Source organism: Sciurus carolinensis, chromosome 3 (assembly GCF_902686445.1).
Source record: "Sciurus carolinensis chromosome 3, mSciCar1.2, whole genome shotgun sequence".
NCBI classification, from domain to species: Eukaryota; Metazoa; Chordata; class Mammalia; order Rodentia; family Sciuridae; genus Sciurus; species Sciurus carolinensis.
In genome coordinates, this window is record NC_062215.1 from 123,690,128 (window position 1) to 123,716,200 (window position 26,073).

Below are 26,073 nucleotides of genomic sequence, written 5' to 3' on the forward strand. Positions count from 1 at the left end.
AAATAACCTCACCAGGAGCAGACACATGGCCATACGGTGCTGTATCACCCTTTCCAATCTGTAGGTGTATGAGAAAGCTGTCTATATTATTGGGTTTTAGTAAAATTATAGACTACAACCTAATGTTATAAGAGTTCTTATTATTGGGGAGTAAAAACAAATAAAATCCAAAGTTGCAACTCAAAATTTAGAAACATACACATTGGGTAAATTTGGGCAAGCATATGCCCAACATGATTATTACCAGATTCACTGATAAAATATGGGATATGAGAAAAGCAGTGATAAAAATGGCTGATTACATTCTTTAGATATTCTGCCTTGATAAGAAATTTGATTAATTCATCTATGACCTTTTTTTGCTACTGCTCATTTTATGGAACTGGGAATACTGTTAGGGACAAAGAATTTTGATTCTGTCTGAAACTAATGTATAACAAGGGCTGGTTGGGTATTCTAAGATGAACTTGGCATGTTATATAACTATGTGGCATAAGAGAATGCCCAGGATTTAGAATCAGAAAACTTAGGTTTGGATCTCAATCACCTGTTAGTTGTGTGACCTGGGATAAAACAATCTCTCTAAGCTTATCTCCTTATTTGAAAATTAGGATAATAATGTCTGCCCTATTCAAATGAGATAAGTGTAAGAAAGTAAACTACAAAGTTACAAATGTTAGTTTTGTTTAGGTATGGGTTTACTAATCTATGAGAATGTTAAAACTAATACGTCTAATTCATGTCAAAGTAAGATAAGTAAGATATGCAATCTTTATTAAATATATAAACCATGGTACTGAGCCACTTCTACAGTTCTTGTACCATAAATATGTTGACTAATATGTTATTAACTCTGAGGAAATGGACAAACACATTAACTCCTTGACCTTATATTTCCAAAAACCTTTATTTCACTTTAAAATTCAGTAACCTTAAAGGAACACCTAGTTTCTTACAATTTATAGCTCAGTTACCTAAGAGTCTAGTTTTTCTTCTCCTAAGCTCCTGCTTTACTCATGGTTATTTGATTTCTCTGGTATTTTTAAATCTCTGGTAAACAAGATGGAGGAAGGTCAAAGGTGGAATAAAGTAAGAAGAATAGTTCACTAGAGTCTCTTTGGTACCAGTGGAGAAATAAGTTGGGTATGGGAGGAGAGGATGAAATGATTGGATAAGAAACTTGAGAGTTAATGGTAGATTGCAGTTGACACATGAAAATTCCATTCACTCTTCTGTTCAGAAGACGTCATCAGATAAGCTTTAACTGACCACTCTGTCTCAAATGGCATCTTCTCATTCCTGTTCCTCTATACTATTTATTTTTAGGACCCTTTGTCACTATCTGATATAATTTAAATTTTATTATTTATTTTCCCATTAAAATGTAAATTCAGTCTGTATAAGAACTTTGTTTGCAGGGGTATTCCTAGCAGCTGGCACAGTCCCTGGTATATAACAATTCCTTACAAGTGAATGAGCATCCATATTCATGATCAAAATACACATAACTTTAATTTTAAAATATATAAAAGTTGCTACTAGGTGTACATTTTCTTGGTGGCAGAGTGTTCTGAAAAATAGAGTATGTTTCCTTTCAAGATATCTCAACATCTCTAATTGTTTTATTTCTTGTTACATCAGGAAAACATACACATAGAAACATAAAATTAGGTCACTTAAAGAGATGGAAAGATAAAAATACCCTTACCATTTTTGTTCTTAAACAATAATTTAACTCCAATGAAAACACTTTTGAATAAAAAGCTTAAAAACAAAATTTAAAGTAAAATCATACATATTCTAGATGGTAAGAAAAATAAAGAAGGGGAAAAGATCACTCAAATTCCTACTGCTAACACTTAGTAATGACTATTTTATAAAAATAAGGGTTTTTTTTTTTTTACATAATTTAAATCAGAATCTGATCCCTTCTGCAAAATTGAATTTCTTTCATAGGTGATTTTTTGAGAAGAAATAGAATACTATTAGAAAGACTATATACAAAGGTTATTAGGATATGACTATTTATTTTAGGTAGGTGTTTAAAGGATCCTTAAACTCCTACATTGAGGGGAAATTATAATACATCCCAATTTAAGACATATTTAAGAAAAAACATGAAAGATTTCTTAAATACAAGCATAAGAATCTGTCACTAACAAATGCTTAAATTTAAAGCTTATATTTGTTATCTCCTTAAACACTTGAATTTTTTAAAAATTGAAAAAAAAAAAAAAAAAAACAACAAACTTACCTATAGGGTATCCCAATGCAAAGTCATTACTTTGTGTAGCAAAAATAGGGAATAGTCCAGCTTTGCTAAATCGACTATCAGGACTGGCAACCAGTAAGGTTAATACACATACAATGAAAAATACAGAAGCTTTGCCAATTAAGATACTATATAAGAAAGCCCAATCCACATTGGAAAAATTAAGCACAACCATGTTTTTGAATAATAAGGCTGGAAGTGCAAATCTGGAGACAAAATTTCCCAGTCCTTTGGCCTGTGTTGATGTTATGACATTGGCCCTTCCTGCTATGTAGCCACAAAGGACTATACCAAAGCATTCTAGTAAGGCTGGAAAAAGCCTTGTTATTGACATTGAAGGTGAATCATTAGTGGAATTGAATCCATGTGTTACTGTGGTAGATGGTGTCTCAGATGTATTGATGGCAATGGTTGAGTTCTCTGCAGGTAAATTAGAAAAGGAATTCATTTTCTCTCACCCTCCAACTCCAGTCAGATCTCTGAAAAGAAAAGAAAATTCAGTGTAACAATAAAAAGAGTTCTAGCTGAAAGGAAACACTGTAAATTTAGAATTATTTACTTATTAAATGGTCAAATTATTTTACATACTTCCTTCAACTATCACCAAGGAAAAATATAATGGAAAGAAAGTGGGGGTGGAAAGGATGTAACAATAACCTCTTTACTCTCAAAGGTAGGTCAGTTCAAACAGCTGTATTGCTACTCTACATTCCTATCAGACATGTGTTAAATAAGATGCACAAATATTACAGTGCAGTGATGCCCTGTAGTTCTCTCCAGTGATCCACAATTGAGCTCTCTGTCTAGCAGTCTCTGCTGGTGTCCACTTGCATCCAGATTCTCTGGAAATTTCAGAAGCTCTCAGGGGACCATCAGGGAGCCACTCTGGGTCCCTTCCAGACTGTGGTCATAACTGAGTAAAGGAAGAAGAATACAGTACAGCATCATTTATCAACTTTGAACCAATAACTTTTAACTTTTCTATGCCTCATTTTATCTGTGAAATGGTAATAATTATCTATACCTCACAAAAACTTGAGGCTATTCAAATAAAGTCCTTATAACCATATCTGGTTCAAGGTAATTAATTACAACAAAGTTAAACATAAATTTCAGTTGAATATGAGAGCATGAAAGACAAAATTATGAAAAAATGATGGCATTCCATCAACCTACACATACTGGCCCAATAGTTACTTTGTACCACAGGGACTTTAAACAAACTCTAAAATGTTCTCTATCTACCTACCTACCATTCTGCACATAATTAACACCTACTTATCCTCCAAACCATATTTAGTTCAGGCAAGTCTTCTCTAATCTCATTAGCTAAGCCCTGGTTCTTTCAAATGGAAACATTATCCTTATCATTAACCACTTTTTTCTCACTTTGTAATTATACTATATATTAGAGTGACTATTGAATTTATGTCTCTCCTTCACTAGACTTTAAATGTCACAGAAGAAAGAACTATGCATGTCTTTGCTCACTGTTGTGTCCCTAACACCTAGCATAGCACCTGGCACACAGGACACACTGAAAAAAAGTTCTTGTTTAATAAATCACTAAAATAGTAACTTGTACTTAAATAGGCCCCCTACCCTTTCATGGATCAATGTTCTCTTTTAGGCATTCTCTAATTTGTGGAATTTTTCTGAATAATAAAATATTCTAATTTTTTCCACTATAGCAACAGGCCCTAGAACACAAAATGTATCCTAAAATGTTCTAAAGATGTTCATAAAATGTTAAAGAACACAAAATATGTTGTAAAACATTCTGAAGATGTTCCAGAAATGCTCAAGGAAGGAACAAATTCTGTATGCTAATATGACAATAATTATCAGACTCTCCTCTTGCTGCCAGGGACACAAAGAGGAGGTTTGGATGACTCTGAAATTAGTCAGTTTTTATTAGTAATTTTATTAGTAATTTGAAGGTAATATGATAACTATTACCAATTTCTAAGTAATTATTCTGGGTTTACCATCTAAAGTGGCCTTATATAAGGCGGAAGTAAAAAAGTTCATGCTTCCTGATATTTACAACACCCTGGTTAAGTTATCAAATACCTTCAGCACGTTAAAAAAGACTCAGATGGCAGGCCAGAGATCATCAATTGATATATGGGGATGTATAAGAGAATTTTCTCTAAACTACCCTGGTATAAACCAAACCATATAAAAATCTTACACTTAATCTGGATTAGGGCAAGTATTTTTCTATCAGGATTAGAAAGGAGTGGTTTAATATAAACAAACCCAACAATACTCACATACTTGAAGTTTATAAATAAGCATCAAATTCTATCCTGGGAAAGTTATTCATTGGTACAAACACCCATATTTGAAGGAGCTGGCAAACAAAGATGTTAAATGTTTGGAACCCTTAAGAAATGTGGACATGGAAAGGCAGTTGTAAAGAAGGTGATAAACCATTCCAGTCTTGTGATGTTTTTCAAAAGTTCCCTTCGTTTGGAGTATTAATAACTTCATGCTGCTCCTAACCCCTTATTTAGACCACAAAAACATATTAGTGTGGTCTAATATTTTTTAAAAAACAGTATTAACTACACTAGTTAAGTGAAAAAAATCTAACAGATTCTGGGACTTAACACTAACCAACCCTTTGGGTCAGTTACTTGGCCTCCCAGAATATCAGTTTCCTCAGTTGTACAATGAGAATAAAAACTACCACATTGGGTGGATGGGCTATTTTATGCACAGCTTATTACAAAACAGGTCATCAAGAAATGGTAGCAATTGCTATTAGAAGCTCTAGTCCTAATAAGAATGGTAACAAAGTAAAATGTATTCCTGATTCTCCAAACATACTAAGTATTAAAGATCATCCAACTAAACTACAGGAATAGTATGTGTCATGAAGTTATCAGCTTCTGTTTCATATCAAATTAAGAAAGACTGAATTTAATTGATCTTAAATAGCTGCTAACAGTAAAGGGACAGCTCTTCATTTTTCTCTGTGATGGTCAAAAAATTGTAGCAAGGTCCAGAGTTAACTTTCAATTAATTGACAAAAGAAAAACCTCAAAGAGTAACTTCTTCCTTCCCATGATGTTTCCTTTAATGTTTTTCATTATTATAAAAGCAACAGCTGCTGAGGGAAAAGTCAAAACAATCAAAAGGACTTAAAAAGTTTTCTCATCCTAATCGTTTTATTTTTTTCTTTTTGAGGTGCTAAGGATTGAACCTAGGGTCGCTCTGCCCTAGTTTACACCCCAGCCCTTTCTATTTCTTACTTTGAGACAGGGTCTCTCTAAATTGCCCAGACTGTCCGTGAATTTGTAATCGTCCTGCCTCAGCTTCCTGAGTAGCTGGGATTACAGGCGCGCGCCACCTCGCCCGGCTCATCCTAATCCATTTTGAACGCGAAGAAAATATGCTTCCTAAAGCATATTTTTAAATGAACAGGAACCACAGCAAGGGAAGTTTTAAAAAGTTACACCCAGTCTTTTCATCTTACAGAACAAACAAGTTGACCTATCACGGTAAAAGACCGTTCACCGGAGCAGGTACTGGAGAAATGATGTATATAAACTGCGTCTGGCCCCTTCATACTTGACTTAGAAAACATTTGCAAACCACTTAAATTGCAAATAACTGAGATTATTAAATGAAAACGGAGCGTGTGTTAACATCAAAGAGAAAGCTGAAAACTCTTAGGCTATTTCTCAAACACATTACATACTTTATCCCATGGGAAAAGCCTAATACAGTGTGAAACTAGTAAAGAATTGTACAATACCAACAGTCACAACATTCATCTACTCCCACCTACTTGCTGGAGACCAAATGTCCTCCCTAGGGACCCATGGTAGGGACAATTAAGCACTGCCTTCTGCCTTTATCTGCAAGCACTGACTTCGGCCCTTCAAGATAAGGGTTGCGGAGAGTCCCTAACTAAACTGTCCAGAGGGCAGTTGCCACCCAACGCCTGAGAAAGCCTTGTAAATGGAAAGGCAAAGGGGTAAGAAAAAGGTGGTTGCTCAACTTTCCAGGTCATGGGAGTCACAACGTCATGGTTAACTAAAACGTTCTAAGTACCTGAGCAGATGCTTTCAGGAGGGCAGATACTGTGGCCACCCGCGAGATAAAAGGAAGAGTAGGAGAATGACAGGGTGGATACACGTGCAGACAGGCGCTGTCCACACTGGGGATGACAGTTCTGCCACGGGAGGGGACAAGCCGCCCCTCCTGCGCAGGCCTCCCAGGTGGCCCCACACGGCCCCAAGGCAAGCGCTGAGAGGCTGCGGGGCAGACGCGAGCAGGCGCAGGCGGAGGACCACCACGCCAGAGCTTGGAGGGAGGGCCGGGCGCTGTTCACCCGCCCAGCCCCGAAAGGCGGGGGCGGGAGCATCGGGGGCCCGCTAGGCAGAGTCAGGGCCGGGCAGGTCCGCGCCCCAGGGCCCTATCTCACCTGCTATGTCTGCCGCCCTGCAGCCGCGAGAAGGGAGTCGGTGCTTGCAGAGGGCCAAGCAGCGAGGAAATCACCGTCATCTCCCTCCCCCAGCCCTCTTCACTGAGTGCGGCCGGGTGCCAGCTGCAGCACGTTCCGAGAAAGTGAGGTGGGGTAAGCCACTGCGGCCCTGTTGGCCCCTCCCGGCGCCGGTCTTCGGCCCCGCCCCCGCCCCGCCTTCAGACCCCGCCCCCGGCCTCCACCTTCGGGCCACCGGGCGCGCGCCCTGCCCACAGGCCCGCCCCAACCTCCCGCCGCACTGCCCCCGCCCCTTCCTCAGGCCCGCCCCCGGACTCCGGACTATCCCAACAGCCCCGCCCCAGGCCCCGCCCCAGTCACGAACCTCTGAGCCACACGCCCCCGCCTTAGGCCCCGCCCTGCCGCCGCAGCCTTCAGCTGTCCGACTTCCGGCCCGACTCCCACAAAATGGCGGCCACGGCGGGGATTTTCCAGGCTTGCTGAGCTCTCAGCTCGATCGCTGAGCCCTCTCATCTTTCTTGCTAGCAGTAGCCTCGTGTGTTGAGATCTGCCAGTTATATAGAGTATAAAAGCAATGGTCTGGGACTCAGACCATTGTGGAAGGAAGTGTGACCTTGACCTTCGGAAATCAGAAAGATCGAAGTGTAAAGCTTTAGCCTTGTGTTTGATTTAGTATAAGGGCCTTATTGGTGACTGCTTGTATTTATACTGTAGGGGAGATTAAAAAGGCAACATTCCCTTAATATACTGAGAAGACTCTACTAGTATCAGAGGATAACTTCAGTACTTCTTGAAGTGAATTTTCCCCAGATGCAGTGTGCCGTTTTGAAAACTGAAGAAGCCCTGTGGCTAATGCCATGTGGAATCAAAATTATTTCAAATTTAAAACTTTATAACCTGATTCACTTAATATCTCCGCAAGCATTTTTTTTTTTTAATCTTAGCATTTTTAGCTTTTCTGTCTGGCACTTAAGTAACTTCCTGTCATCTCTGCAGTTTCAATGCAGATATAAAACAATGTGGGTTCTAAGAAATGTCACAGTAAGTTAAGCATAGGCTAAAGGGTATGAAACTTGGCAAGAGAAAATGAACAGAACTAAAACTATAGAAAAGGCGTGCATCTTGGTCCTGCTCTCTAACACTTCTTTGTTCGTGTGTTCATTTTTAATGACCTTTCTTGTTTCCTTTAAACCTGGCTACTTAAAAATATCTTCTGAAAACCCAGTTATCTCTGTTTAGAAAGTATGAAGATTAATTCCATTAAATAAATACTTACCAAGCTTTGAATATTAAGGAACTACTAAGAAGATAGGCACAGAAAGGAAAGTTGGTATCAACCTGTAGGTTAGCCTTAGAATTTGAATTTCATTTTTTGACGACAGTAAAACCATTAAATTTTTCCTCCACAGGAACATGTAATGATCAACACTACTTGTGGATGTGTGATCTGGAAGCTGTCCCAGGATTAATTGAAAGACTGCAGGCAAGAAAAGCAGTATGGTGACTTTGGGAAGAACGAAGACATATAGAAATGAAGACTTATTCTGGGATGATAGAGAAAAGAATGGAATAGGCTTAAGAAGTATTCCAAAAGGAGAACTGATGTGACTAAGTTATTAATAGAGGAAGGAGTTAATGAAACTATGTATTTCCTCATGTATTAAAATGAAGAAAAGATATTGGGTAGTGAGCTTTGAACATCTTCCAGTTTTAAAATCCATTATTTTCTATAATTATCTTATCCAAAGATGAAAGGAAGAAATATTTCTAAAACAGTTACAGGAAGAGTGAATTTTGTTTTAGACCTAAAATCTAAAACTTTGTGAAACTCTTGTGTAGTCTGTTTTCTTGAAAAAGTTATTCTCTCCATCTGAGGCCCTGGAGGATTAAGCAAATGGTTGAACACCCAACTGGGTGTGGAAGAGAATTAGAATGAAAGACCTCACTTACCTGTGAACTACTGCTCATGAAGGCATTGGCACATGTACATAGACATTTCTGATAGATACCCAGAGAGAAAAAAGAGCAGCTCAAGAGATAGAAAGAGTAGCACGAGAGATGTGGTTTGAAGAGACATCTGCATGGACTGAATGAATTTTCTAAGAAGAGCAGCTTGTGGAGGGAAACTTAAACAAAATGTATACAGAGAGGAAAGACTTCAGTGAAAAGTCATCTTTATGCAAACAATTAGTGGTGAAAACCATAAGAAAATAATTTGATTCCATTATCAAATCTACTAATCATTCTGTGTAATGATCTCTATTAATTGTATAGTTAATTAAATAAGAGGAAGAAAAGCTCAAAGTTATGCAGACCAGTGGAATAAAAACCTATAAATTTACCTTAACTTCCATTACTTGCAAATTACTTACCTGTAGCCATTGAGCACATTGCCTTCGACTGCAGCTGATAAAGCTTAAGAAGAGGAATAAATCAAGTGCTTTGACTCAGTGACAAGTGTCCTGTAGGATACAGGTTGAGATGATATGATGTGCATATAGATTCTTAGTGAATTTTATTTTTTCCAAAATGAAGTTCTGATTTTTCTCTGATTATGAAAGCATAAATAACTATTATAAAATATTCAGATAATACAGAAAGGAATGAAGAAAGTGAAATCATACTTATAAATAACTTCTTAATATTATAAATGATATCTCTTTTTAATGTACAAATAACATGTAAGAAAAATTGGATTATACAATACACATGATTTTTAGTAACTTTTCCTTAATATTAACATTTTTAACAAAAAATGTAGATATTTTTCATCATTTCTAATGCCTATTAAGTATTACCTAATGAAAATTTGAGAATGATCTTCCTTAAAAAAGTGGAAACTCTGGGCCATTCATGAAGTATAATTGACTTTGAAAAAAGAACAGACATGTAAAAGAATTACTTAAAATGTGTCATTTGTATCTCATATGATGTCAATTTCTTTTAAAACAACTTCCTTTGTGTGTTTTAAACTTTTTATTGGAGTTTTATATTTATACATAATAGTGAAACTCACTGTTATGTATTTGTACATGTACATAATATAACAGTATAATTTGGTCAATTTCATTATAAAATATTTAGTTTCTGGAAAACTTTCCTCATCTTTCCAACAGTACCATTTCTCTAGGGATCCATATGCTTTCAGAGAAGTTGACTTTATTCCACCTTCAGTGGTAATGTAACCTTGCCTATCCAATCAGTACATGGCATTCCTTTGAACTTAATGATTAAGTAAGAGTGAGCAATTACCCTAATGTACTTCTACATAATGACTCTCAGGACTTTTGCAGAAAATGTCGAGGTTCTTTCTTGTTGAACAAGAGGAAGATGCTGACAACCTTCTTGGGACCATAAGAGAAGTCAGTCTTAAAGTGATGCAGAGACCAGGATAAGCACAGCAGAGAGAAGGAAGTAAATAGGTAACTTGATGACATACTATACTGAGTTGTAGGATCAAGCTGCACGTGAAGCAGCCTCACCAGTTTACCTGGGGATCTCTTGTTTGTGTGGATCAGTCACTTTTTTTCATTATTTAAACAAGTCTGAGTTGAATTTTCTGTTACTTGAAATCAAATTCATAGAAAAAATTCTAAAAGAAAATACAGTGATTATCTCTGTAACAAGAGTACATATGATTTTTTTTCTGTGTAGAAACATTCTCAAAATTTCTACCAAAAATATGTATTAATTTTATCATGAAAAAGTCTAAGTCATAAAGGATATATTTTGGTTGTATGGAAATTGTAAACAATAACTAATAAGAATTCTTCTAAATCATTACCAAGTATTAAAAAACAGGTAGGTAAACAAAATCCACCCATAAAACAATAATTTAAGAGCATTGATACAGTGCAGTACATAAGCTTGGATTATGTAAAGTCTTAGTGCTTGTTAATCTTTGTACCCTTAGCACTTAGATGAGTGCTTTCCCTGACATATCATGGGTATTCAGAAATGGCTTTTGAATGATTGAATAAAACCTAAGTTTCCAGCAGATATCCAGGAAGTTGAAGTGTACTTCTGTTCAGTGGAAGCTATTTGATATAAGCAACTGTGATAGAGCTCTTTTATAGTAACTGGATTTCTTATTTTTTCTAGCTTTTCACTTGTGCTAAGTATATAGCCTTATTTAAATATTCTTCCAAATTGCTGACTTCTTTTTTGTAAATGCTTTAATAATTTAGTTTCTTATCTGTCTAGATAATACCCTGAAATTTTCTTTTAATATACACATATGTGTTTGTGTTTGAAGAAATACCTAATAGATTTTTTTCTTCCTTTCAATTTCATTACTGAAATATTCTCACAAAAGCAATGAAAGAAAGGGGAGCCTAACCATCTCACCTGGTTATTGGTCCTTTGTGTGTGTGTGTGTGTGGGTGTGTGTGTGTGTGTTGCTGGGGATTGAACTCAAGGCATGTGCATGCGAGGCAAGCACTCTACCAACTGAGTTATATCCCCAGTCCGATATTTTTTGTTTTTGATGTTGTTGTACTGGCCACTGAACCCAGGGACTCTCTACCACTGAGCTACATCCCAACCCATTTAATTTTTATTTTGAGACAGGGTCTCATTAAGTTGTTGAGGCTGGCCTTGAATTTGAAACCTTCCTGCCTTAGCCTCTGGAGTAGCTGGGATTGCAGGTATGTGCCATTGCTTTTGACTTCCATCTTGTAATTGACTCAGGTAATGTTTGAATATGGTTAAATAGAGACTTTTATCTGGGCCAGCATTTAAGACATTAAGAAGAGAAACAGCCCAGGATCAGTGGCACACACCTGTAATCTCAGTGACTGTAATCCCAAGAGGGAGAATGGGAACTTGGGGTAAGCATCACACACTAGGTATTCACAGTGTCAGTCCAAGATGGCCTTGTGAAGTCCAAGGTGGAAACTACTGGGAACCTGCATTCTACGATCTGGGGAAACCTATGGCCATTTCTCCCCTTGGTTCCCCTTCTGAGCAGACAGTGTTCTGGATGCAGATACCACTTATTTCCTGAGGTGGCTGATGAAAATGCAGACCAGGAAACAGCGGGCCGGGTCTCCTTTAACCCTTGCACTCCAAGAAAAGGATGTCTTTCAAACATCCCTCTCCACCTTAGTAGATCAAACTTAAGTTTGTGACCTGTGTGTTGGCACATGCTTGTCATCCCAAGGGCTCAGAAGGCTGAGACCGGAGGATCTCAAGATCAAAGCCAGCCTCAGCAAAAAAGTCAGGCACTAAGCAACTCAATGAGATCCTGTCTCTAAATAAAATACAGTAGGACTGGGGATGTGGCTCAGTGGCCAAGTGCCCCTGAGTTCAATCCTTGGTACCACGCCCCCACAAGAAAAAAAAAAAAAAGAGGGAAACAATCAAAACAGAATTAGGTGATGAAATTACAAGCTAAGTCAGTTACTTAGGTAAGACTGTACGGAAACTGTATAGTAGAGGCATGGTAAGTTTGGGGGCTTGGCCAATCTCTTTCAAGACTTAGTTTCTTAATACTTGAGGTTTTGTTTTCACATTTTTTAAAGGTCAGAGATCTGAAATATGAAAATCAAAGACCAAAAAATACACTTGTTTCTTCTAGCTTGTTCATTAAAAAGTGGGCTTACTGATGAATTTAGTAGGCACTCTTTAGTGAATTGATCTTGTGACTGCAGAGCATTTTCTAATTTGACTAATGTCTAAAATGAAGTACTGCTGGATGTGATGGCACACACCTGTAATCCCAGCAGTTTGGGAGGTTGAGAAAGGAGGATCACAAATTCAAGACCAGTCCCAGAAACTTAATGAGACCCTAGGCAACTTGGTGAGATCCTGTCTCAAAATAAAAATAAGAAGGGCTGGAGTAAAGCACCTCTGGGTTCAATCCCCAGCACCAAAAAAAAAAAAAAAAAAAAAAAAAAGATGAAATACTAAAAATAACCAACGTTGTACAATAGAAAGGGGAAGTGGAGAAAACCTCAGATTTTAACCTTGATTTTGGAGTAAGAAGGTTTTCAGTCACTTCAAATTAGAATATGGGTAGAGCTGGTAAGTGAATAGTTAGCTAAGAGGGAGAGAAAAGAAAGCTCTCACATGCTCAGCCCAACCATTAAGCATTCTTCTTGTACAGCATATATTTCAAGGGTTCCAGTCTTCTTCCCTCCTTGAAAGGGCAGGTCCTCCATCTGCGTTGATTTCCATAGTATTCTAAGTGCTTAGAACAGTGCTTGGCACATAGTAGGCACTAGTTGACCTCCTGACTCTTGGAATACAAGCTAAACAGGTTTGTGAAGTTTCTGTATTTAGAGAATCACTTAAAAAACGGAAACATCTGCTCTTTCTTGACCTGTTTCACTTTTGGTGAAAGTAACTGATGGAAAAGAAGAATCTGAATTCAATTCTCTGTGTGGCAGCGGAGGAACCAGATAATTTTTGTAACTGATAGCGGCTGAAACAGGATAAATGTTGGGGAATCATCATTGGTTGTAATATAGAGTAAATATGATAAAGTGTTCCAGTAATTAATTGTACAAATATTTAAATGTCCCTAGAATTCCAAAGGTTAGGTAGATTTCCTTTTACTCTTTTATGCATGCTTTCCTTAAATCTTTCCAAAACGTTGAAACTGGACAGAATATTTACAGCTTCTGAGCTGCAAGAAAATTACCCAGACCTAGTCACAAAGAGACCTGGGCACTGGTTTGGCAATTGTTGTTGAATAAAATGGATAAAAGTGAGCTTCTCAGTGCAGAAGCTCACTTTTTTAATTAATTGTGTTAATTGTGGTCTAGGTTTCTATACTGTATAGCTAGTAGCCTGATTATATCCTTAAGTCTAGCTTATTATTAGTTCTACAGACTTAATCCAAACCTTCCCGTATAAGTTTACTATATGCATGCATTATGGAGATGATATTTATGATAATGTTACAATTTGGTAAAATTCCTAGAAAACTCCTTAAAAATTCATTTCGTATGTTGCCTCAGCAACTGGTCCACAATTTTTCCTTTAAAAAAATTTTTTTAACCCACCAAGAACTGCTGTTAAAAGTTGAAGTCCAAGGTTGGGGCTGTAACTCAATGGTAGAGCCCTGGGTTCAATCCTTAGCTTCAAAAAAATAAAAATAAAAATAGGTTTTTAAAAATTGAGACCCAACATTTGCCATTGTGAATTGATTTGTTTGTTTTAGTGACAAAATGAGATTATCCCTGAGGGCAATAGGAACATTTTAAGAAATCTTCAAACTACATACAAAGACCCCAGTAAAACTGAGAAGCCCCTCTCTGAATCTCTCAACCACTGGAATTTTGCCCATCCAACTGCAAGTGTCAAAAATTGGAGGAAAGGGAGACTCCTAGTTTGTCCAAAATTCCCTTGCTTACTTTAGAAGGTGGTAAGCAGGGAAGGAGTGTGACCTCTGTTACAGGGAACTTAGCCTGTGTGTGAAGGTTAGAGATGAAAAAGCCAACCTTTCAAAATGAAAACCTAACTGCAAAGTAAGTGAAGAAGGGAAACTTGTCTCCTCAGCTCTTGGAAATGGAAATAAGAACAGCGTTGCATTGGATCCACTGAGGCTAGTGGCCAACGTGAAACTACTGTAAAGAGACAACTGGGGCAGAAATTATACTGTGGGGAATGTTTTCTGAAAGGATGAGGGTTGGAGTTTAGACCCTTCCTCTCATTTGACAAAAGCTATTCTATTCTTTTCTCTTTAGGCCCCAGGCTTAATGTGCTTCCAGGCACTCTATCATTCTTATACTTTCTCAGCATTTTCTCACCTTTTTAGTCATCTCATCTTATTATTTCATGCTAGCGGTTGGTGCCACCAGGATACCTGCTTGTTTTACACATTATTTGTTCAATATGACTTGCATGTGTGGCTATTGGACAAGAGCCTACGAAGGCTAAGTGGGCAAATACATGGAAGAACGTGGGGGTGGAGAGCAGTCATAAGGATTGAGGACTCTAAGCAATATTCTTAATCACAGTCAGGAATCCAAAGGTCTGTCACAGCAGTTTTCAACCAGAATCATCTGGGGAAGATGTGTGTGTGTGTGTGTGTGTGTGTGTGTGTGTGTGTGTGTGTTTGTGTATTAGTAGTTGAACCCAGGGTTTCACACACACTAGGCAAGCAGTAATATCACTGAGCTACATCCCTAGCCCTAGCCCCTTTTATATTTTTATTTTTAACAGTCTCAATAAGTTGCCAAGGCTGGCCTTGAACTTGCAATCCTCCTGCCTCAGCCTCTCTTGGGGAATATAATTCTTAAAAATATAGATGCCAGAGCCCCAGGCAGACTTTCTAAATCAACATCACTGCAGTTGGAACCACAGTTTGTATTTTATTTTTTCAGATTCTCAGATATTTTAATATAAATTCTTGGTTAAGAGCTACTCATTTAGGTAACAAACTGAAAAGTAGAAATAAATCTTAAAAGCAAGTAGAAATATTTGTATGAGAAGAGCCCAGAAAGTTTTTCTAAAGTTTTAGTACTCTATGGGGAGAAATGTATTCTCATTATAGGAAAAAAGTCACATTGAATCTGGCATCTTCCTTTGGAAAACCATTTCAGCAACTTTTCCCATTTGTTTGGTTTGTCCTTTGTGGAGAAGAGCAAAACAAAGCACAACCAACCACTCTCTTTATGTCTTGTGAATATATACCATGTCTTCACTGTAGTGCCATTTTCAAATCCCAGGCAGAAAGTTCACATCTTGGGTGAAGTAGTTTTCTGGCAATATATTGAGGATATTGTGAACCATGTAGCAGAAAACCACTGCCATCATCTCACCATCTCTTAAAGCTTCAGTTTTTGAAAACAATCAAAATTCCTCTCATTTTTCTTCAGAGATATTATTTATAAAATATGACTTTTTAATAATCTTTTATAGTTTGTGCATGTGACATCTTACTTAAAAAATTCTTCCCTATATCAAAATGATAATGATATTCACCTACATTTTCTCCTAAGTGTTAAATGACTTTTGAAATTGTTACTCTTGGTACCATGTTTCAAATTTCCATTTGTTATGAGAACCCCACTCTACTACACTCCAAAGTGCAGAAAGTTCCTGTCCAACACAGAGAAAAATGCTTCTGTAGTTTCTGCTATAAACTAGATAGAAAAAAATCCTTAAGGTAAAATCAAATAAAATTGGAATGTACAAAGAGATGTAAACATCTATAAAATGCATTCAAGGAAGATAGCACAGTAGGATTAGCTAATGGAAATATAAAGTTTTCCATACTGAAGAGATAAGGCCTATGGCACACGTGGCCTAAGGACTAGTTATCACTCCGCTGTAGGTAGGCATATCACATGTTTGTCCAATGTCTATCAGGGATAGGCTTATCATACAGTAATGTCTGTCAAGGCCTTGAAGATGCCCTTGAGCAAAAGTCACTTCACAGCTCCATGTCAGGTCAAAGAAAGTAATCTTTGAACAAAATTTCTAGAAGATGTTCCCACAGATGATCAGGAAGACTTGTTTTCCTGTTCTGACCTCTCATACCCACCATTTCCCTTGAGTCCTTGACTCAGCTTTGGAACTGGTTGTTGATTTCAGACTCCAGCTCTTGCGCACTGCCTTGTGAATATTTATCCCCTACTGTCTTCTATCTGCTCCCAGGATTGCCTTAGGTACCCGTTTATGTGACCTGGCTCACTTGTGCCCTGTGCTCTGTCCCATCAGAATCAGAGGGCCTCCATGTAGGATCCTTCATTCTCTCTCAAGATGATGAGAATAAGCTTTCAACCATCACTGGTTTGCTGTTACCTTCTGAGACTGTTGTTTATATTAGCATAGCCAGACCTTGACCATACTTTCCACATACTCATGTGGTCTGATGGACAATCATCCTAGCAAAGGATGCATCTCCATGGAATTGGAATTATCTGTCTTCAAAACTGTAACTCTTATAAGGCAGCAGTGGTCTCAGTAGCCCCACCCTTTGTGGAAAGATCTATTTTTCTCTCACCAAGTGATTCCAGTAGTTGAATAGGCCTAAGGGAAGATTCCTCTCCTCCCAGGTAGCAGCTTTCCCCACTGTCCACTGGAACAAGTATCACTGCTGTTAGTGCAATCCTGCGCAGGGTAGGGTGGGCCTCAGTGAGGGTGGACCAAGGGGTTGACTTGGCTGCCTTGGCTGGCTGGGTGATGGCACTTCTTTCTCGCTACTCTGTGTACTTCCCCACCCTCCAAAAAAAAATCAGCTTTCTCAGTTAAAAAGGCATGAACTGACACATAATGGGGGGGGTGGGAGGGGTTAGTATTAGGGTTAGAGTTAGGGTTAGGGAGGGGGGCAAGAATGGAGGAAGGAAGGACTGTTTAGAGGGAAAAGAGGGGTGGGAAGGGTGGGGAGGAAGGGAAAAAATAACAGAATGAATCAAACAACATTACCCTATGTAAATTTATGATTACACAAATGGTATGTCTTTACGCCATGTACAAACAGAGAAACAACATGTATCCCATTTGTTTACAATAAAAAAAAAAGGCATGAACTGACACTTCACATTTCTATCACTTCCACATTCTCTACCCCTTAACAGCCCAGGAATCTGAGACTCTGATGTCTTGGTTCCCCACTTTCAAATCATTGGCTCTCATCTATACCGTGCTAGAACCCTACTGGTTAGCATTCTACTTACTTGAAGGCAAAGTTTGTGCCTCTCAGGGTGTACAGATTTCATCTGTCACCGGAGTCCTTGTAGTAGCGCAGAGCCCTGGCCATCACAGAAGCCCTACAAGCCTAACTTCAAGAATTGTAGGTCTAGAATTTTCTTCTGCCTTCTTTAAAGTGCCAGGTGGGTTAATGCCACTCTTAATGTTCCTTCTCTGTAGGGAACCTCAACCCAACCCACCCCTGAGTGACAGCTTCTCTGCAAGCCCCATGAGACATTCCAGTCACTTACAGTTTGCAATTCTGTCCTGAGCATTCGGACTGGATCAATGAGGACCTTCACACCATGGGGACATCCTCAGTCGCTTTATGTGTCTTGTGTCAGAGCCAGCATGTGCCTGTGACCCAGGTAAGTTGTCCCTCTACCTCCTCAGAAAACACTCTGATTCTAGCAGAAAGGTGCTCACTGAGGTTCCCTAGATGATGTTCCTCCTGAGAGGAACCTGGTGTCACATTTTGTATACTCTTCTGAACTGCTGAACACTTTGATAGATTTCTTTGGGTTCCTCATTATCTGGGAAAACATGCATATTATGCATATTTGTTTGTTTTCTATTGTTGATATAATAAATTATAATAAACTTACTGGCTTAGAACCACACACATCTATTATTTTGCTGTTCTGCAAGTTGGAAGTCCAAAATCTGTCCCATTGGCTTAAAGCCAAGGCGTCAGCAAAACCAGTTTTTTCAGGAGACTCTAGAGAAGAATCATTTCCCAGGTTCTAGAGGCTGCCCACATTCCTTGGCTTGTGACCCATCTCCTCCAATTTCAAAACCAGCAATGTTGCCTCCCCATGACTTTTCTTCCATAGTCTCATTTCATCAAGGTCTAGAAAAGTTTTTCACTTTTAATGATTATATGGTTGGGTACACTGGAAAATCCAGAATAATCTCTCCATCTCAAGGTCCTTAATTTTATCAGGCATTTGCTTTGAGTACTTTTTTCCAAGTCCCTTTTGTTGAGTAAGGTAACATGTTTGCAGGTTCTGAAGATAAGAACATTCACATTCAGCCAACCACACATATTTTTCATAACACCAACAAACCAGATTACTTACAAATCACAGTAATTCCATCCAATACAAGGACAATTTTCCCTCGTGCATATATTTCTGAGTAGGTTATAAACCCCTGTTTTTGTCCTCTACATTTATCTTAGTACCCTGCATACCACAATCACTCAAGGGTCTTGTTTAAAGAATAAGGATACCCCGGTTTTGAGGGGAGAGACACGAGTTCTGTTTGTGTGTGTGCTGGGGATGAAGAAGGTTGATGAGAGCAGAGAAGATAACACAGACTTTGATCAGTTGTCAGAGTTATCACAGGACGAGCTGGTTTGATTGGGTATGACCTCTGATAGAGGTGACCTGAACCAACGTGCGGAAGGTGGACTAACAGGGAAAGATGAAGATTCCATGGCCAAAGTGCTGAGAGAGTAGCTTCACCGCTAACGTACCCCTGAAGAGTGGAACCCCCACCTGGTCAGAACTTCTAGTCCTAGAAAGCTGTTCCCATCCGCTGATTTTCTGCCTGTCAAATCTGTCCATTTCTGACACTGTGTTGTCGAAGTCACCAACTAAAATAGAAGATTCATCTGTTTCTCCTTGCAGTTCTATCTGCTTTTGACTCATGTATTTTGATGCTTTGTTGCTAGAGGCATACCCATTAAAAATTATCCTGTCTCCTTAGATAATGCATTTTCTAATCCCTGGTAGCTTTCCTTGCTTTGAAGTGCTCTGTCTGAAAACTAATATAGTTATACCCACTTCCTTTTCTTTCTTTCTTTCTTTTTCTTTTTTTTTTTTTTGTATTAGGGATTAAACCCTGGAGTGCTTAACCACTAAGACACATTACCAGCCCTTTTTATTTTTTATTTTGAAATAGGGTCTCATTAAATTGCTCAGAGCCTCACTAAATTGCCAAGGCTGACTTTGAACTCGCCATCATTCCATCCTGTTTCAACCTCCTGAGCTGCTGGGATTAGAAGTGTGTGCCACCATGCCTGGCCCCCCTTTCTTTTTATTAGTGTTAGAATGGTAAATCTTTCCCCATCTGTTACTTTCAAACTATATGTGTCTTTATATTTAAAGTTCGTTCCCTGGAGACAATATATTGTTGGGTCTTGTTTTTTGATCCACTTTGACAAGTTTGTCTTTTAATTGGTACATTTAGACCATTGCTTTTCAGAGATTATTGATTATTGATATAGTGGGATTAAATCTGCCATGTTGTTACCATTTTCTATTTGTTGTCCTTGTTTTTTCTGTTTCTGTTTTTGCCTTTTATTCTTTTTCTGGTTTTTTTTTTGTGGTTTTAATGAAGTCTTTTATATGATTCCATTTTCTCTGGTTTTAAGAGTTTATCCATTGTACTTTTGCTGCGGGGGCACTAGAAATTGAACACAGAGGTGCTTTATGACTAAGCTACATCCCCAGTCCTTGCTATTTTTAATTTTGAGCAGGGCCTCACTAAGTGGCCTCCAATTTGTGATCCTCCTTCCTCAGCCTGCAGAGTAGCTGGAATAACAGGTGTGCATCACCACTCCCGGCTTCAAGTTACACTTTTTAAAAAACTTTTTTAACTGGTCGCCTTAGAGTTTGCAACATTCATTAACAACTAATCCAGGCCTACTTTCAAATAACACTATGGTACTCATGAAATGGTATGAGTACAATAACAAAATAATCCTAATTTCTCCCTCCCATCCCTTATATCATGGACTGAATTCATTTCATTTATATATAAGCATATGATTATATGATATAATACATAATCATACATAACCAAATACATTATTAATGTTATTTTCTGTCTAAGTCAATTAAGAATAAGAAAAATAAAACCAAATATGGTAGCACATACCAGTAGTTCACTAATTGGGAGGCTGAGGCAGGAGGTTTGCTTGAGGCCAGCAGTTCAAGGTCACACTGAGCAATACAGTGAGATTCCATCTCAAAAAAAATTTTTTTAAATCAAGGTTTTTATTTTACGTTCTTTTAAAATGTCCTTTCTTTATTTTTGTAGATCTGAGTTTCTAACCTATATTGTTTCCTTTTGAAAGAACTTCTTTTAAATTTTTTTTTTTAATTTTTTACAAAATGATCTACTGGCAACAAATTTTCTGTTTTTGTTTATCTGAGAAAGCCTTTATTTCATTTTAATTTTTGAAGGATAATTTCACAGAATTCTAGATTGTTGGTCTTTTTCTCTCAATACTTTAAACATTTCACTCCACTATTTTGCTTGTGTAGTTTCTGGGGAGAGTCATGTAATTCTTATCTTTGCACTTCTGTAGATAGGATGGTTCCCTCCCCCTCTCCTCCACCCACATCCCACCCCTGGCTTATTTCAGGACTTTATCTTTGATTTTTCTGTAGTATAAAAATGATATAGTTAGGTGTTTTGGGATGAATATTTATCCAGTTTGGTGTGGTCTGAGCTTCCTGGTTCCGTGTTTTGATATCTGACATCAGTTTGGGAATTTCTCATCATTGTTGCCTCAAATATTTCTTCCATTCTTTTCTCCCTTTCTTCTGATTCTGGAATTCCCATTATATGTATTTATACCTTTTATAGTTGTCCCAGAGTTTTTGAATAATCTGTTCCATTTTGTTGCCATCGTTTTATTCTTTGTTGTCTTTGATTTTCAGTTTGGAGATTTCTACTTACGTATCCTCAAGTTCAGAGAGTCTTTCCTTAGTCATGTTGTCTACTAATAAGTCTATCAAAGGCATTCTTCATTTCTAAAACAATGTTGTTGCTTTATTTTTGTACTGGGGATTGAACCGAGGTGCACTTAACTGCTGAACTACATCCCCAGCCTTACAAATTTTGAGATGGGGGTCTCATTAAGTTGCTTAGGGTCTTGTTAAATTACTGAGGCCAGTCTCCTGCCTCAGTCTCCCAGGTTGTTGGGATTACTGGTCTGTGCCAAGGCACCCAGCATGTTGCTGCTTTTTTAAGTCCCTGATGTGTTTTCATTTTTTTTAGGTTTTCTACCTCTCCATCTTTGCTTACATTGTCCATCTGTTCTTGCATGCTGTCCACTAACCAATTAGAGCTCTTAGCATATTAGTCATTGATATTTGAAATTCCCTCTTTGATAATGTTAGTGTTCTTGCCGCATCCGGTTCTGATGCTTGCTGTCTTTCAATATGTTTTTCTTTTTCCTTTTACTATGCCTTATAATTTTTTTTTATTGGTAGTCAAACATGATGTATTGGGTAAAAGGAACTGTGGTAAGTAGGCCTTTAGGAACAAGATGGTAAGGTGGGGGTGGGTAGGAAGTACTCAAGGTCCTATGATTAAGTCTATTTAGTGAGCCTACACCTCTGAACTACGAACTTTGGAAGTGTTTCTCAGCTTTTTTCTCCCCACTGAGGTGGGGTAGAATGACTAGAGTGGGCTGAATTTGTATATTTCCCTGCCTCCAGGTTAGTTAAGTGCCAGTAAAACTCCATCAGGTTAGGTTCTGATAAACTAGCTTTTTCTGAGGGCAGACCTTGTTAAGAACTGAGGGTTCTGCCATACTTCAAAATAGGACCTTTTCTCTTCCCCTGCCAGAGCCCTGGGGAAAATTTCCAACATTACTGTGAGAACGTGGTTAAGCACTTGGAGGTTGAAACTCACAAAATCGTGGGGGCTCTCCATTACTGTGTCCCTCTGGAGTCTACCTCTTACTTGTCCACACCTAGCCTCCAATGATTTTTCAGTTAAAGCTCAGGTATTCCTACCTAATTGCTGGTTCTTCCAGAGGTTTCCACTCTGGCAAAGTGTCTCTATATCCATCAGTCTGTCTCTTCAATTTTGGGGGTAATTCTATTCTGATGGATATAAGAAGAGTTGTTGATTTTTCAATTTATTCAGCTTTTTACTTCTTAGGCTGAAGTGGTGATTTCCAAGCTTTTTAGACATGAAAACTGAAACGAGAAGACTCCAGTTATCTTTTAAATTTCCTCTTTTATGTTTCAACTGTCATTGGAAAATGTTTAAGAGCTCCAAGTATGAAGCTACAATGTTAACCTCACTGTGTGCCAGGTACATTTTTTCTTTATAGCTTTTGCACATTTAAAAATTTCCCATGATTTTAACCTGTTAACTCCCCAAAGTTTTTCATTATGGCACTTTCAAAGTTCATGTATTCCTGTGGATTCCTCTTTCCATATTAACCTCTCAAATATGTTCATCCCTACCCTTAAATGAGATGAGTTTAGGGTAACCTGCTATCCAGTCCCTTCTCACCCACTGAGAGCTCTACTTCTTTTCTTCTCACATAAATAAATTCTACTCTTTTCACTCTTGAAAAAAAAAATTTAGATGAGTTTTAAAAAATTCAGAATGAAAAAAAAATTCAGAATACTTTGAGGTACTCTCTAAGGAAAGAAGGAATCATAGGAATCAAGGAAACAGGAATCTACATGTTACCTCATGCTTTCTTAACTTTCAGATAGGAACAATAAAATCCTAGTTCATGATTAAATGAGATGAATTTAAAAATGACATCTTGTTCAATTTGACATATTACAGACACTCAACAAAAGTAGTTTCCCACTATTATCTTGTACCACTGAACCCTCCATCCCCAAGAAACGGTCTTCCTATGGATTAACATCTTCTTTTGAAAACGTTCCTTGTCTTTCTTTTTACAACCCCATACTTCATCCTCCACTTTATCATCCTTTTTACAGTTGTCCCTGTCCTTTGAATACTATTTCTGTTAAGCAGAGGTCCACCTTCCATTAGTCCTTTTAGTTGTTCTTCACCTTTTCATCACTGAAACCTGAGAAGGCTCAATGACTTTGCGTGAACTGGACTGAGCCTCTCTGGTCCAGCAACTCTCATCTGTTTCCCTTATTTGTCCTGTTGTTCCACTGGGGCTTCCAGAAGTTATATGTCAATGGGTTACATGTCTCCTAGCCAAAAATATTAAAATGCGTATAACTGAAATGGCTCCGTCAGTCCTACACTGACTTTTGTCAGTTTCATAATTTGTCATCTGGTCACCCTACCTCTCCTCCATTCTGTTCTTGAGCTGGGGATGTAGCCCAGTGGTAGAGCACTTTCCTAGAATATGTGATGCCTTGGGTTTGATTCCAGGACACACACACGCGCGCACGCGCGCACACACACACGCAACCACAATTCTTCTTGATCTTAATGTGATGCCTCTTCCATACCAAGACATAATCTGAAAGTTCTCACTAGTTATCCTACAGATGTTTGTTTTTACCCTTTTCACCATATTATGTTTTTGCCTCGTGTTTTATGGACCCTGGTTAAAGTTTTTATAGTGAGCGTTTCATATGTGCTAAATATTTGTTGCTTTACTTTTATTGCTAGAATGAGATCATCTGTTGAACTAGTATTGGCTAAGCTTTCAAATGAATATCTCTTTATTCTTCAACATTTCAGTTCTGTATTTTACATGTATTTCCTTGGAGTAGTCTCAAGTTCCCTCATCCCCTATCTTCCTTAAGTTTTTTCTTTGTCTCATATTCAATGTGGAAATGCTGGTCATGTTACTGTAGATTAGCCCATATTAACTCTCCTTTTCCAATGGTCCAGACTGTCCCTTTGCCCCTTCTCACCACCTTGTGCCTTCTCACTTCAGTCATAGTCTTCCATCTGATCTAATGCCCTTCAGTATCTACCCATTTCATGTCATTTTGCTGTGACAGTAGAATTCTTCAATTTCAACTAATGGGAAACTCATCTCAGATGGATTTCAACAATGAAATTGATTTAAGTGCCAATAGAACTAAAAAGCTCTAAGGATTAATTTAGTTATTTAATCATGTCATCAAAGACCTGGAGTCTTTGCCTTACTCTGTTCTACCTTCAGTCCTACTAGTTCATTCTAAACCTGGTTCCTCTCAGAGTGGCAAAATGAATTCAGAAATCCAGGTTTTATGTCCATACACCATCGCCCTATTTCCCGAAGGAGCAAGAGTGTCCCACTTGGTGGCTCCCTCTACAAAGTGAGAAAGCTTTTCTCCCAGAAGGCCTAGTAAATTTACTGGACAAAACTAAGCCAGCTACTCTCCATGAACCAACATCTGTGACTGATAAATGACAAGTTCTAGTTAGCTTAGATCTGGGATGCAGGAGCCAATCATTGTGACAGTGGGATGGGATAACCTGAGAGATTTACCGTCAGAGATTACTCCTTGAGCTGTGAGTGCATTAGCGTCTCCCTATACATGTGAGAGAAGCAGACATCTGACTGAAAGTCTGGAAACTATGAGGAAGGAGAATGGGGAAATGGATGCTGACTCAGTAACTGAAAAATATACACTATGCTTGTACATGGTCACTTCAAAAATCCTAATAAAACACTGCTTTATTTTATGCCATTAAGTCTCTAGCCTAAGGGCCAAATCTAGTTTAACACCTGTTTTCATAAACAAAGTTTTAATGAAACACAGCCTTGCTCATTTTTGAAGTATTGTCTATGGCTGTTTTCACACTGCGACAAAGAGTTGAGTTGGTGTGTTGCCTACGAGACTTAAACTATTGACTATGTGACCTTCTCAGAAAAAGTTTGCTGACCTCTGATCTGGAAGGTCAAATCTAAACTTGTCCTGGATTTCAAAGCCCTCTGTCATCTATGTTTACTTGGCTGACCTGACTTTGGTGGCATTCTTCACTTTACACCAGTACCCAGCTCCAATCAGATCAGCTTATTCACCTACCTTAAATACTGCATGATCATCGTCCACGCTTCTCTTCTGTTCATGCTTTATCTAACCTGGAGTGCTCTCCTTCAATCTTATGCATCGTCGTCTTCTTTTTTGTCATTTTTATCTTTTGATTTTTAAAATCTTATAATTCTTCCAGGGCCCATCTCAAGTTTCTGGAGCCTTCTTTCCTACATTTATTACCTCTATCACACAATGTTGAGTCTGTGTATGTTTTATAAATATGGCATATGTAGACATCTTATCTAAGTAAATGCAAAGTTTCTAGATATAAGTCTTAGTCCTATATTTTTCAACCTTAACAGAGTTTCAAGCAATGGTAAGCCATGAGAAGTCACTTTGCTAGTCCTGTGAAACTCGGCCTCACAATATGCAGCGTGAGTCCACAGCTCTACAGCCCCAGTAAACTCTGCTCTTAGCTCCACTCACTCTCCCTAGCCTACAGCTGCAGTCTCCCAGGCACCTCCTTCTCCTTACACCCCACTGCCCCTTTTCCTACATAGCATCATACTAACTTTACATATTTAAATCATAAAATGTTACTCTCCTACTTATTATCCTCCACTTCCATATGTTCTAGAAAAGACAGTGACCACTCTCTGCCTAAATCTCTCAGTTTAGCTCCTTCCACTCATCATTGGTCACCCTGCCCTAGTTCTCTGAGATCACTCTGCCTGGAATGCTCTTACCCCAGGTCATGAATGCTCCTTCTCATGATTCCAATCTCAGCTCTCTCTTCCTTGTCTCTCCACCCAATCTAAACTGGCTCTGCGCTCTCGGTCCATCACTAAATCATATCATCTAGTTTCGCTTGCTTCATAGCCCTGATCTCAACCCTGATATGTCTTGTCTGCCGCTTCCCCACTGAATGTGAGCTCTGTAATGAGCAGTGACTCAGTCTAAGTTATTCGCCACTGCCTTTCCAGGTCCTAGAAGATGCCAGTGCATAGAGGCTCTTATGGAATAAATGAACTAAAGCATTCATA

The 26,073-nt window shown here is 38.4% G+C and overlaps 1 protein-coding gene across 9 annotated transcripts in view; it reads right to left on the reverse strand.

The window, feature by feature from the left end:
• The window catches only part of Gpr155 (G protein-coupled receptor 155), a 65,597-nt gene that overhangs the window by 35,896 nt on the left and 3,628 nt on the right, over positions 1–26,073 (reverse strand). For 3 of the 9 annotated variants that reach the window (XM_047544678.1, XM_047544673.1, XM_047544682.1), the window contains exons 2-3: positions 3,023–3,185; positions 2,255–2,751 (exon numbers count right to left, since the gene is read on the reverse strand). In XM_047544678.1, coding sequence (XP_047400634.1) covers positions 2,255–2,720 — 466 coding nt within the window. In that variant the 5' untranslated portion in view covers positions 2,721–2,751; positions 3,023–3,185. Of the gene's footprint in view, positions 1–2,254; positions 2,752–3,022; positions 3,186–6,710; positions 6,888–9,100; positions 9,191–25,081; positions 25,278–26,073 lie in introns of those variants that run through there. The other 6 variants (XM_047544680.1, XM_047544679.1, XM_047544676.1 and 3 more) reach the window with 5 other exon arrangements.